The sequence below is a fragment of the Terrapene carolina genome, unplaced genomic scaffold (assembly GCF_002925995.2).
Source record: "Terrapene carolina triunguis isolate 2854851 unplaced genomic scaffold, T_m_triunguis-2.0 Scaffold85, whole genome shotgun sequence".
In the NCBI taxonomy this organism is placed as follows: domain Eukaryota; kingdom Metazoa; phylum Chordata; order Testudines; family Emydidae; genus Terrapene; species Terrapene triunguis.
The window spans coordinates 22,043,391-22,057,621 of NW_020664436.1; the positions used below are offsets into that span (position 1 = coordinate 22,043,391).

Genomic DNA, 14,231 nt, shown 5'->3' on the forward strand with positions numbered 1-14,231 from the left:
ATTTTCCTTCTATAGGCATATATATCACTTCAGAAGTGTGAGGCCCGAGGTTTTAAAAGCTCTTTTTTTATGTCTATTTCTGTTAATTTCAATGGAAGTTAGACACATAGGCACTTCTGAAAATTCCACTAGGCATCTATCTGCATCATTAGGTGCATAACTACTTTTAAAAATCTGGCCCCGTATTTCTAAAGACCTTGTATAAAAGTAGGAAATTATGAAGTTATGTTTTTTATTTTTATGTGTATACACACAAGCAAATACTGATGTCATAACTAGGATAGCAGTAATTTGGCTATCACCAATCAAAAGCTCCAAAACATATTTTCCTTTGAGAGAAAGGTTACAGTCAGAAAATTAATGGGATGTTTGGGCTAGAACTAAACCCTGTTTTAGCCCAAAAAAAAGTCACAGAACCTGCCCTCTCCAAGATTTCCAGTGGAGAAACTTGACTGGAGGGAATCCAAGATGGAATTTGGAGGAAAGGAACTCAAAAGAACAGCTGTAAAACAGCTCACTTAAGACTGAAGATATATTTAATTATTATTTTATAACAAGGAAGATGGGGAAGTTGTTGGAGAGGCAAGTAGGGTCAAAGGAAAGACTAGATCATGACTACATTTTTGAAAGAACCAACAGCTGTTCAGGGATGGAGTCAAAGATGCAAAACACAATCTTAACTACAAAACAAAATAAATGCATAGGTCAGAGTTAAAGCTGTGTATTTAAGTGTGATTTTCAGCTGTTTGTTGGGCTGACTGAGGGCAGCAATCCTGTTGAAATGAAACTGGATATGTTAGAGAGGGCATTAGTGTTGTAGAATGGTGGAGTGTTGTGACTGTAATGGACTAATGTTTGAAAAATCAGTTTGTACTAGGTGTTGCCTTTAATGTATGAGTTCCTGGCTTTTGGTATTTGCATTGTAAGGAAACATATCTGATCAACCTTAACTCTAGTTTAGAGAAGTTTGTGTATGGGATTTTTAATTTTGTTCACTTGTTAGAGTCTAGGATAGAGTTAACACATTCAGAGGGGGCAAATCAAAGTTAACTGCTTCGGCTCGATAGGTTAGGTTTTCAACCCACATATGAGATAACTAGAATATTATTCACTCTTTGGAAGGTTAAGGACTTTATACACAAACACTGTATTGCATAGAACTAATAAAATAGGTATATTTCCAAGAGATAGCCATTGTATGAAAAAAAAAAAAAAACATTAAACAAGCGACTGTGATTTTTACTTTAAAAACATGTTGCAACAAGTCATCCAACTGCATATTAGAATTACTAGTTTCTATAAACTACTTTATCCACTGCAATCAAGACATATAAGTTGCTACATGTAGCGGGCAAGTTTATCTCCAAACACTAAATTAACTTTAACACCACTTTCTGGACAAATTCAAAAAATGCACAAAAAATACAATGCCCATCCTACTTAGACACAGCTGGTAAAGTGTAATATGTTTATGCTGTAATGTGGTATTTGGTGTCTGGAAAAGCCAATGGGTCTAATTTTTAGTGGTGCTGAGCATGTGGGGCTCCCACACAAGAACATGGGAATGTCAGCTGCTCAGAACCTTGGGGCGGGTGTGTGTGTGGAGAATCAAGACCTTGATGTGAGAGTACACTAAACCATGAAAAAAGATTCTTGAGAACAGTACAAAAGAAAGAAAAAGAAATACAGGGTAAGAAACTCAAAGAAGTGACCTAATTTTACAAAAGATACATAGATAAAAAAGGTGGCACATCTATGCCATTGAATTAAAACAGACCCTATTCCCTTAGGAAAGGCTTACTTTGGAAGTCATTAGGGAGAGATGACACCAACTAAAACTTGCAAGTATTGGTCTATGCTAGCACAGCATTCTAAAAAGTTTGGTGCAAGATGGACAGCAATACTACTACTTTCCACTTACATATCTTCTTTTTTCCCCATAGATCTCAAAGCACTTCAAGATGGGCAAGCATTACCCCCATGTTATAGATGCGCAAACTGAGGGACAGAGAATTTAACGCTGCAGGTCTCTCTCTCCCCTCCCAACTCTCACAAAGCCAAGGGAGATCACATGAAAACATAGACCCACATCGCCCAGTGATTCCAGGATGGAAACTGCCCTCAACATTTTCTGAATGAAGTTATGGGTTTGTCTCTAACTGTCATACTAAGGAGAGCTCACTGTTTTGAAAAGTATAGCTCATATAGATTAATCTCAGACCTATCATAGCCTATCAAAAGCCAAGAATTTTTCTCCATAAGGAGAGGACAGAGAAAGAAAAGCTGAAGAGAAACAATCCTGAGTTCAGAGGGTTGAAGAAAAACTTGAGGGAAACAGAGGTATTTTGCAAGATTTCAGTATCATCTTCTGACTGGAATAACCTCTTTTTCTCTCTCAGTTATTTTAATAGTACACTCCACCATAATTTGAGTGGTCTTGCTAGGAAGGACCTCAGAGAAACTCTAGGAAAGAGACTGTTTGATTTTTGCCTTCCTTATAAGCAGCAGGGACCCTACCTCAGCCAGGAGCAAGGTAACAAGAGTGATTTGGTTAACAGCTGACAGCAGTTTAATCAGAGCAGGCTCTGCAGCCTCACCAGTACCCACCCTGGTTCCTGAGGCACCTCTGTCCTACTGTCTTGGACACCTTCTCACTATCCCTTTCTGGTGCCTCTTAGCCATGGCAACAAGCCTTTCAATATCTCTAAAACAGCCAATCTCTGTGCATTTGGGGGGTGGGGAGGGAGATCCTCAGCATATTCTACGTAACAGCGTTCAATGAGTGTGTGAGAATGCTATTTGTATGGGTATTATAGTGTTAATTTACTTACATCACAGTTGTTTATTCAGCTTTTAAAAACAGTTTCCTATTTTCAGTTTTGCTATTCCCGTCTTAATTTAAATAAAGCCACATCAGGTAGACTGTCCACTTTCTGCGGTTTCACTGTTCACTTTTTGTGTGTGATTCCTTTAAATTATAGGCTACTCAGTTTCCATGGAAAGTTTCCTGCAGGTACTAACACCTGCATTCAGGATGTGGAACTTGTTTTTCCCAGCTGGAGGCACTGAATGTTCTAAAATCAGGTACTGGAATTAAAGTAGCATTTGGAAAGTGCAGGCTAATACGTGTTCACTAACATGCAGTATAGAATCCTAATCTAGACAAGGCCCTGGAAAGTTTGCCAAAGGCTCAAGTAAACCCAAATCTCCCTAGCCCTCTCATTTAATTTGGTGCCCCTGTTCAGAAGTAAATGCTTGACTCTATTTAAAGAGAGAGTTAAATATTTAAATAAACAAACAGTTATGGTCACCTAAACACCCTTAACTCTTTCTTCAGTATTATAACTGTTAACCAAAAACTCTTAGATAAACATTCAACCATCAGTCAAACAGCAACAATAAGACAATACATTACTTTAATATTAACAAACCCATATGATAGTTAAAGAAGACTTGAGTGTCTGATTGATTTCAGATTGTACCCCAAGGATACAATTAAGGATGTACAGGTAAGTAATTACACAGTTTTGAACATTTTCTTTTTCTTCAAGTGGAACTTGAATTTATAATTTCTCAACTTATTTATGTTTTGAGAAACTACAATGATTTCCTCAGGATTTTTTAAGCAGATGTATCAGATAAAGACAGGTAAAATCCTCCTTTCAATCTTGATTCTATTTTTTTTTTGCCTTGGAATTTCTTTAGATTAATACCAAAGTTTGGAATTGCTTAGTGACAAGAGACCCTGCAAGCCACCCAGAGGTGGACCACGTTCCTTTCCAAACAACCTCTTCCTTCATTACTGCCATCCATGTGGGTCATGAAGACTGCAAAATATACAATGGATACATGTACATTGATAAATGTTACATCTATATTTAAAAGGTAAAAATGTGTTATTCAAAAGTGGACATATCTTTATGTATTTTTGTGATGACACCTTTAAGGGTAAAAGAGGGGACATGGGGGAGCACAGCTGTGCATGCCTCTCCCACCTCCTCTCCCCAGCTAAAAGCAGAGTGTACCCCTTCACTCATGCTTCTGGGCGCTCAGTTTCCTGTGAACATCATCTCCTTCTGGTTCTTCACAAGTTGCATGAAACAAGAACACATCAAATAGAAGAGATGGATCCTATGTAGAGAGCTTATGGTGCTCGGAGCCTTCCTGCATGAAGTGATATCCTGTACTGATATCGGCCAGCTAAATCCATCCGGTAAGTCCTAACTACCTTTTCCTCAGAGAACAAGGGGAACAAGTGAAACTGACAGGCACCACATTCAAAACAGGTAAGAGGAAACAAAGGTTTCCCCCCCCCCCCCAAAAATAAAAATCAATCAATCTACATTTGCCTCCTTTATTCCCCCCACTACAGGAAGAGTTTTCTCCCTGCTAGTTTTCTCTTTCTCCACGGGGATGGAAAATGACAGATCCTGGCACCTCCCAACTTTCCTTCTCATCTGGGGATAAAGAAAGTACATGCCACTGGCTTCCCTCCCCACAGACACTGGTTCGGGGAAATTTACACAAAGCTGCAGGCCCGGCCCTACTGCAGTCCTCAGGGGAGTGGGAATGGGGGTGGGGCACGGGCAGGAAGAGCCGGGGAAGAGGCGGAGCAGGGGCATGGGCCATGGGGAAGAGGCGGCGCAGGGGCTGGAGCAGCACGCAGCTGTGCAGGGCACCAGGAAATTTGGTGCCCCAAATTTCCTGGTGCCCTACACAGCTGCGTATTTTGCGTAAAGGTAAGGATGGCCCTGGTCCTCACTGTTGCTGCCCTAGTCATTATTAATGCCCATCGGTATTAATGCTGATGGGTGGTTATTTTAAGTATTTTAGTCAGGGTGCTCAGAGTTCCTATATGGGTGTTTTTATAATGTAAATCTAAACGAAATAAAGTTAGAATTTATCACCACTGGTTGCAACATGAGCAGTGTGGATAAGGTGCCAACAGCCACTAACATTTTAATCACTCCGTTCAGAGCAAGTCTAAACAGTGTAAAAAATATCAGTAGCTGCCAACCTCTTGTCTGCAAGAAAACCTCCATCACTATCCCCCTCTGGTGAAACTACCAGTGTGAAATATTAGAGGAAAAAAAGGCTAGCATAGACAGAGCCCCCAAAACTTAAAATGACATTAGCCACAGGAACATACTTTTCACCATTAGATCACTAATTCAAACATGTCCTATGATAGTAACAACCAAGTGTTGTTGGTCCAAAATCCAGTTTCTAGGGGACCAGCACTCACAAAACAAAAGGATCTAAAATATTAGCAATTTTAGCAACTCCTGCAGAGACACCAAGGATTCACTATGCATAAAAACTGAGCTCCCTCTCACTCCTTCAGGTGGTTTTCCATAACAAGAGCAGAGGAACTTCTACTGCCACCATCTCACTATCTTTTTTGAAATGAAAGAACTAGAATCTCCATGTCCATTAATCTGACACCATTCATCAGCACTAAATCATGTTAATGAAAAAAGTATGATAGAAGTCATAAATATCATGTGATAGTCACCATCATTAAATCTTTCATTAATAAAAAAATAGGGTTGGAGAGGAAGAAAGAAGATACTATGAAAAATATATTTTATTGTGAAGTGTTTTATAACCACAGAACAGACAAGGAAGAAAGTATATTATGAGTCTGCTATTTTACTCAGTTTTCTTTTTCTTTTTTTTTTAAGTTTCTGTCTAGGAAGATAGGACTTTGCTCTCTGTGTTACAATTAGGTATATAAACTCTGTGCTAATTTTTAACAGAGTTTTTACCTAATTAGTGATATGGTTGGCTTACATATCACATGATTGATCAGTAACCAAGACAACTAACCAACCATGTCACTATTGCCAGAAGCTCCCACTGCCACAAGACTGTCTTCCAGCAAGCAAATAAACACTTATTTCAATATAGCACTTCCTAATGGTGTCAGTTTATGGTTTTAACCAATCCTCCTCCTTTCTAACTCTGTACAGAAGGATATCCTCAATGCATTGCCACAGGGCCTACTTGGAGAGGGGAGGCCATATTATGCCTCGCTGAGGTACCACAGGATAGCTGCCCAGATTTCCCCAGAAAACAATATAATGTAACCTATGCAGTGTGGTGGGTGCAGATACACCAACACCATCTCAATAAATTGGTTTGTGGACACCAGCTGAACTTGTAGCCAGTTAAGATTGGTTTGAGCATTGGCCTGCTAAACCCAGGGTTGAGAGTTCAATGCTTGAGAGGGTCACTTAGGAATCTGGGGCAAAAATCTGTCTGGGAATTGGTCCTGCTTTGAGCAGGGGGTTGGACTAGATGACCTCCTGAGGGCCCTTCCAACCCTGAGATTCTATGAATATAAGATCAACATGTCTAACTGGTTACAAAAAGTCACAATTACAGGTGTAACGTGTAAGTCAAAGTCTCATGTGTTAGCGCCTTCATTCCAACTGTCCACATCCAGCAGCTTGTGACAAATGTGTAGCTCTAACAGGCCATGTCCCTCTCACTCCATAAATCTGATTTATACAGCAGCCTCCTCTCTTTTGCTGATCATCATAAAAAACATGGTTAAAACACACTAAAGAGATAGTTGAAATACCCTCTTAAAACAAAAGTCATTTAGAAGACTTACTATTGCTCGATTTGAGGTCTCGGTGTAGGATGGGGACGATGGCTTCCTCGTGCAGGTAGAGCATCCCGCGGGCTATCTGTACTGCCCAATTCACCAGGATGTGCGGAGGTACGCGGCGGCCCCAACGGCTTCCCCCGCCGGTGGTGGCTGCCCCTGCTAGGGCTCTATTGAGGGAGCCTCCCCTCGCAAACTCCATCACCAGGCAGAGGTTGGGCTCCCGCAGGCAGACTCCGTGCAGCTCGATGATGTTGGGATGCTTCAACATGGAGAACAGCTTGGCTTCCTGCCGCACGCTCTCCGCTGTGGCCATGATGTCTTCATCGGGGTCCTGCCGGGCCGCTTTCACCGCCACTTCCTGGCCCCTCCAGGTGGCCCGATACACTTTGCCGAAGCCCCCCACGCCAATGATCTCCTGCAGCTCCAGATGCTGGAAGTCAATCTGGGCTAGGGAGCCTGGCTGGTCTCCCCCGCCTCCGGCCCGCCAGTCCTGCGGAGCCGGGCTCGGGGCCGGGCGCCCGCCCTTGTCCTGCTGGCGGTGCTGGGGCGGGTACCGGCCCGGCTGGTAAGTCACATAGTTGGCCGGGAAGATGCCGAGGCGGTGGCGGATTTTGCCCGCCCACCAGCCATCGTCCCCCGAGACGGCCGCATCCTTGGACAGCACCTCGACCACGTCGCCCCGCCGCAGGCTCAGCTCGTCCTCCCCGTTCGCCTCGTAATCGTACAGCGCGGTCCAGAGCGGGCAGGACGGGCCGCCGCCGCCCGCCGAGGAGCCCTCGGCCGCCGCCCCGGAGCCCAGCAGAGCCATGGCAGGGGCCGGGGCACGGGCCGCAGCAGCCTCAGCCGCGGCATCCGGGAGAGCCGGAGACGCCGCCGGGGAAACTCATCCTCACCTGCCGGCCGCGCTAACCGCACCTGCGCGCGGGGTGGGGCGGGCCCCGCTGAGCGGCCGGGGGCGACCCACCGGTAAAGCGGCCAAGCCCGCGAGGGGCAGCGGGACAGGCCCAGGCCGGTCTCTGCTCCGCCTCTGCCCGCAGCTTCATGGGGCCAGCACCGGCCGCGCCGCCCCGGCCCGAGCGGCTCCAGACACCCAGCCCAACGGGGCCTACCTCCGCCCTCGACCGCGCCGGATTGGCCAGCCCGGGACACGTGATCCACAGGGACAGGCGGGGGGAGGGTCAAAGGCAGGTGCAGGTGCCCTGCCTGCTTCGCGCACGGACAGGCCGGCGGGCCCCACTGCGGGGGGGTCGGGCCAATAGCGCCGGGAGAGCGGGAAGGCGTTAGTGTAACACACAGCAAACTCCGTCCTCCAGCCCTGGGGGAGAGACTTGGCAAACACCTTCCATTTAAACCAAGCTGACGAGGGATTCTCTCTCCCTGCGAGAGAGACTAGGCAAGCCTGGGCACAGCGGTGCCAAGGCGTGAGTAAGGGGGCAGAGAGGGGAGTGCCAGTATGTAAGCATGTGAGTTAGGCTCTGGCTGCATTGCTTTCTTCCCTCCCACCCCTTACAACTTCCCCTCATGGCTCCCACTTGTTGCAGATCATTAGTGTAGACAATTTGCATTTTAAGTTTTAACTATGGTGCCATCTACATCTACTCGGACCAGCTCGAGCCAACATGGTTGTTAAAATGTTGGCAACTGTCAGTTCGTGGTCTACACTAGCACTCCCACAATGTTACCTATGGTAAGAAAGTGTAGTGAAAAAAATGTAGTAGACAAGACTATTAGGGAAGAGATTAAGGAAAAGAGAAGGAAACTGGAGGAAAAAATAATGGGAAGAAAATAATGCAAATTATAATGATGCAAATCAGACAGCAAATACAGTAGAAGAAACGAAAAACTGGAGTGAAGGACTAAAGGGGAAAGGAGGAGAAAGAAAAGCAAGGCAATCTAGCATTAAAATACATTAAAAAGAACAAGACAAGTATAGTACACAATCTTGTAAAAAGAACGAGGAGTACTTGTGGCACCTTATAGACTAACAAATTTATTTGAGCATAAGCTTTCATGGGCTAAAACCCACTTCATTAGATGCATGCAGTGGAAAATACAGTAGGAAGATATACATACACAGAGGACATGAAAAAATGGGTGTTGCCATACTAACTATAACGAGAGTAATCAGTTAAGGTGGGCTATTATCAGCAGGAGAAAAAAAACTTTTGTAGTGATAATCAGGATGGCCCATTTCCAACAGTTGACAAGAAGGTGTGAGTAACAGTAGGGGGGGAAATAGCATGGGGAAATAGTTTTTAGTTTGTGTAATGACCCATCCACTCCCAGTCTTTATTCAAGCCTAATTTAATGGTATCAAGTTTGCAAATTAATTCCAATTCTGCAGTTTCTCATTGGAGTCTGTTTTTGAAGTTTTTTTGTTGGAGTATTGCGACTTTGAGGTCTGTAATCGAGTGACCAGCAGGGCCGGCTCCAGGCACCAGCGGAGCAAGCTTGTGCTTGGGGCAGCAGATTCCAAGGGGCGGCATTCCATCTAATCCTTTTCTTTTTTTCTTTTTTGCGCTTCACCGCTTTGGCCACCCCTGCAGGTTTTTTCTTTTTGGTTTGCTGCTCCCGCCGCCCTGTAGGGGGCAGCGGCGCGGAGGAGGGGAGCCCGCGTCCTTCCCTGCCTGCCGACCGGAGTGGCGCGGAGCCCTCCCTGCAGGAGGTGGGGCGGGAGGGACCGCCTGGCAAACGCCCCTCTTAAGGAAGCCCTGGCTGCCCCCCTTCTCTCTCTCTCCCCCCCCCGCTAGCTGGTGCGCACTCCGCTGCCCGGGGTTTGCAGGGCCGGGAGTCCCCCTGCATCCACGCTCCCGCCACCCCGCAGGTATTTTGTTTTTGTTTTTTCTTTCCTTCACTGCTCCGGCCGGCCAGTTTGTTTCTCCCCCCCTTCCCTGATCCAGCCGGGGGCAGGTTTGTTTCCCGCCACCCCCCCTTCGCCGCTCCGGCCGGCCGGTTTGTTCCCCCCTCCCTTTGCTGCTCCGGCCTGCTGGTTTGTTCTTCCCCCCTCCCTCCCGCTGCTCCGGCCGGCCGGTTTGTTCTCCCTCCACTCTGCTCCGCTCCGGCCGGCCGGTTTGTTCTCCCCCCCGCCGCTCCGGCCGGGGGCAGGTTTGTTTTCCTGCTCCCCTCTTCCCCTCCCCCCCTTTGCTGCTCCGACCGGCCCGATGTTTTTTGCTTGGGGCGGCAAAAAAGCCAGAGCCGGCCCTGGTGACCAGAGAGGTTGAAGTGTTCTCCGACTGGTTTTTGAATGTTATAATTTTTGACATCTGATTGGTGTCCATGTATTCTTTTGGGTAGAGACTGTCCGGTTTGGCCAATGTACATGGCAGAGGGGCATTGCTGGCACATGATGGCATATATCACATTGGTAGATGTGCAGGTGAAAGAGCCTCTGATAGTGTGGCTGATGTGATTAGGTCCTATGATGGTGTCCCCTGAATAGATATGTGGACAGAGTTGGCAACGGGCTTTGTTGCAAGGATAGGTTTCTGGGTTAGTGTTTTTGTTGTGTGGTTGTTGGTGAGTATTTGCTTCAGGTTGGGGGGCTGTCTGTAAGCGAGGACTGACCTGTCTCCCAAGATCTGTGAGCGTGAGGGATCGTCCTTCTGGATAGGTTGTAGATCCTTCATGATGTGCTGGAGAGGTTTTAGTTGGGGGCTGAGGATGACAGCTAGTGGCGTTCTGTTACTTTCTTTGTTGGGCCTGTCCTGTAGTAGGTGACTTCTGGGTACTCTTCTGGCTCTGTCAATCTGTTTCTTCGCTTCAGCAGGTGGGTATTGTAGTTGTAAGAATACTTGATAGAGATCTTGTAGGTGTTTGTCTGTCTGAGGGGTTGGAGCAAATGCGGTTGTATCTTAGAGCTTGGCTAGACAATGGATCGTGTAAGTAACCCTTAACATTCTTCTGTAACTGTGCTGAATTTAACAGAGCGGTTGCACTACCTCAGAGACCAGTACCCCTCTTCCAAATTAAAAAGAATCTTTCCAGACCTATTATTAGGCTCCAACTGGAGAATGTCAATAAGAGTTCACTCTCCCCAGATAGCGGGACTACTGGAGTGCTGTGTACATCATACCTTTTAAAAAGAGTTGATAACATGTCATGTGTACACTTGAGAAGTTAAGTACTGAAGTCCCTATAGGTTGTAGCACCTGGTGGATTCCAATAAGCACTCAGACAAAGACTACTTACTCACGGAAAAAACTGTAAATATATCCGCAGTTTTAAAAGATACAATTAATAACAGAATAGTTCCTAATTTGGCTAGTTGAGAGCAGCCCCCAAGAGGATAGGGTCCCTCAGGACTACTGTCTGGGGTGCACCCTCTGGTTCTTTAATCTATTAGGCAATAAGGTATCCTTGTTGGTCCTACCTGCCAGGTTTCAATTCCACAGGGAGGGGGCTCCACATTGTCCTCCTACACCAGTGTAGCAGTTCTCACTAGCAAGCTGCTCCACATGTGTACAATAGCCTAAACCACACCTCACAGGTCCTCTTTATATGTATGTCCTATAGCTGCCTTTCCTAAGAACAAAAGCTCTTCCCTCTGGGCCTAACTGCCAGTCAGATCCACTGACTTCTTCCAGATAAAGAGGATTTACTTATCTGCCACCATTTATTGAAAGTCACCATCTCTTTTAGTACCTGATGGGCAACCCCAGTGCTCCTGGATAGTTCTGCAGAAAGACAAAATAAAGTTGTAGATAATGTTTTATTAAAATAATTTATTTTTAAAAGTCAAATGATCAAAACTCAGTGTGTCTTTATCAGCCCTTTCCCCCTTTCCTTTAATATAAAAGAAAGACTTGCAGCCATTCACGGGGTGTTATGAATATAGCCTTTATCTGCATATTTGCTTGGCATTATAAAAGCTATAAAATGTAATAGAAACATTCAGCCATATGAACAAATTCCATACTGTATTTTATCTAGTATCTATCAGAAGCCACAATGACTGATAAACTGTGGAATGTTTTTCTCAGGTTAAACAAGGTACTGGTAGTCATACAATGAAAGGGTTTACGTGTTATTTAGTTACAGTTATTATTCCAAACACTTCCCCACTGTGGCACAAATATAAATATTATTAACTAGTAATTGTTCTATAAATATTTTTTGTTCCTGTGTTTATACAGCACCTAGCACAATGGAGTTCTGATCCATGTGTAGGGCTTGGAGGTGCTATGGTAATATAAATAAGTTATATTTAAAAAAATAAAATACATGCATATAAATTCTCTAATGGCTCCCTCTAGTGGATTTTTCTTTAAGCAAACGTAACAGAGTATTCAAGAATTGGAGCTTCTTGCTCTCTTCAGCTAGCTTTCTCTGTAAGAATAGGAATGCCCAGGTGTTTTAGCAGCAGTGCTAAATTGATTTTGGAATATAATATTGTATATCTGCATTGCATCCTCAGCAAACATCCTTATGAAATCTCTCCATTGGTAATTAAAAAACCCCTTTTCCAGTGTAAATATATTACAGTATATCTAAAAAAATCCCCCCCCAAAAAACCAAACAAACCCTAAACCTACATTAAAAGAACAATATAGTTGCAAAGTCAATTGCCCAAAGGTTAGGAGAAACCAAGATTCCTGTGAAACCTTAATTCAGCTCTTGGTGCATATGCATGATGACGCAGTTATTAATTTCGATGACCACATACACCGCTACCTCGATATAACGTGACCCGATATAACACAAATTCGGATATAACGCGGTAAAGCAGTGCTCCGGGGGGACGGGGCTGCGCACTCTGGTGGATCAAAGCAAGTTCAATATAACGCGGTTTCACCTATAACACGGTAAGATTTTTTTTGGCTCCCGAGGACAGCGTTATATTGAGGTAGAGGTGTACTATTTTTTCCACAGGAACTGCTCCTTCTTCAGTGGATGGGTAGCTATTCAACACTTGTTTTATCCTCTTAGTTCAATATGTGGCTTCAGGCCTTATTTAATGCACACCATCCACACCCTGGCACGTAATACAGAATTATTATTTTCCTCATGGCATTTCTATAGTGCTCTCCCCATGGTATCCAAGTGCTTCAAAAATTAATGAATTTATCTTCACAATACCCCATTTGAGATTAGGTGGTATTATTATTTCCATTTTACAATTGAGGAATTGAGGCACAGGAAGATTAAAGCCAACATTTTCAAAAGTATCCACTAATTTGGGGTGCCCAACTTGAGACACCTAAGGTTTGATTTTTCAGAACAGTTAGTTAGCATTTTAATACCACTTTATATCTTCAAAGCATAACTCTAATCGACCTCTGTTACAGTTGTGAGCACTAGGCATTTCTACAAATCTGGTTCCAAGTGTATCATGAAAATGGCATCCAGAAAATGGGGAACACATAGTAACCAACTATGAAATGTTGGTTTAAGTAACTTGCCTACCATCAGGTAGGAACTGTGTGCCAATGGAAGGGATGGAGTTCAGTTCTCCAGGATAGCATTCAATTTCCTTAACCATGAGACCATCCTTTCTCTTCCAGCAATTATGCCATATTCACTATCCACCTCCTGCAACAAATGAGGTAGGGGCTCTGCAGACATCATCACTACCCAGCTGTGATTCATTCCCACAGCACAGTCCATCCTGTGCAGTGAACGAGGCAAGGGTTCTGTGAACAAAAAAATAGCATGTGATCATATAACTATAGGTTCATGTTATTAAAGACTGTTTCATATAGTGCATACACAAGAGGGCTGAATCAAGTTTTACCAGGCAACCTTAATTTTAGCACTTCCTACTTTTGAGTACTTAAATTTTCAACCTTGATGTTATTTTAATGTAGTTTTTAAAAAAACAACTACATGAAAAAACAGAAATTCCATCATATAGAACCATAATGGCCCCCTACTTGGCTCAGAGCAGGGTTCAGTCCTTTACATCCATAGTATCACAGACCTCTGCCACTTGAGCTAACAGGTAATTGGTAGTAGCAATATACTATTATCCTCTATGTGAGCAAGTCACTAGATAGTGGTGGGGGCTGGGGGTGAGGGTGGGGGCAGGAGGAAGGGCAGTGGTTGCTAGGGGGCAGGTGGGGCGCAAGAGGAAGGGCAGTGAGGGTGACAGGGGGCAGGAGGAAGGGTGGTGGGGGCTGGGGTGAGGGCAGGAGGAAGGGCAGTGGTTGCTAGGGGGAGGTGGGGCGCAGGAGGAAGGGCGGTGAGGGTGATGGGGGCGGGAGGAAGGGTGGTGGGGGCTGGGGGTGAGGGCAGGAGGAAGGGCGGTGGTTGCTACGGGGGAGGTGGGGGATAGGAGGAAGGGCGGTGGGGGTTGGGGCGAGGGTTGGGGGAAGGAGGAAGGGCGGTGGGGGCTGGGGGAGAGGGTGAGGAGGGGGCAGGAAGGGCGGTGGGTGCTGGGGGAGAGGTGGGGGACAGGAGGAAGGGCGGTGGGGGCTGAGGGCGAGGGTTGGGGGCAGGACGAAGGGCGGTGAGGGTGACGGGGCAGGAGGAAGGGCGGTGGGGGGCGGGGGCTGGGGACGAGGGTTGGAGGCAGGAGGAAGGGCAGTGGGGACTGAGGGTGAGGGTTGGAGGCAGGAGGAAGGGCAGTGGGGACTGAGGGCGAGGAGGGTGCAAGGAAGGGCGGTGGGTGCTGGGGGGG

The 14,231-nt window shown here is 45.5% G+C and overlaps 1 protein-coding gene across 1 annotated transcript in view; it reads right to left on the bottom strand.

The window, feature by feature from the left end:
* The window catches only part of MAP3K21 (mitogen-activated protein kinase kinase kinase 21), a 51,289-nt gene extending 43,566 nt beyond the window's left edge, over window positions 1-7,723 (bottom strand). The window contains 1 exon segment of the mRNA XM_029911074.1: window positions 6,620-7,723. Coding sequence (XP_029766934.1) covers window positions 6,620-7,424 — 805 coding nt within the window. The 5' untranslated portion in view covers window positions 7,425-7,723.
* Window positions 7,724-14,231: the final 6,508 nt, after the last annotated feature.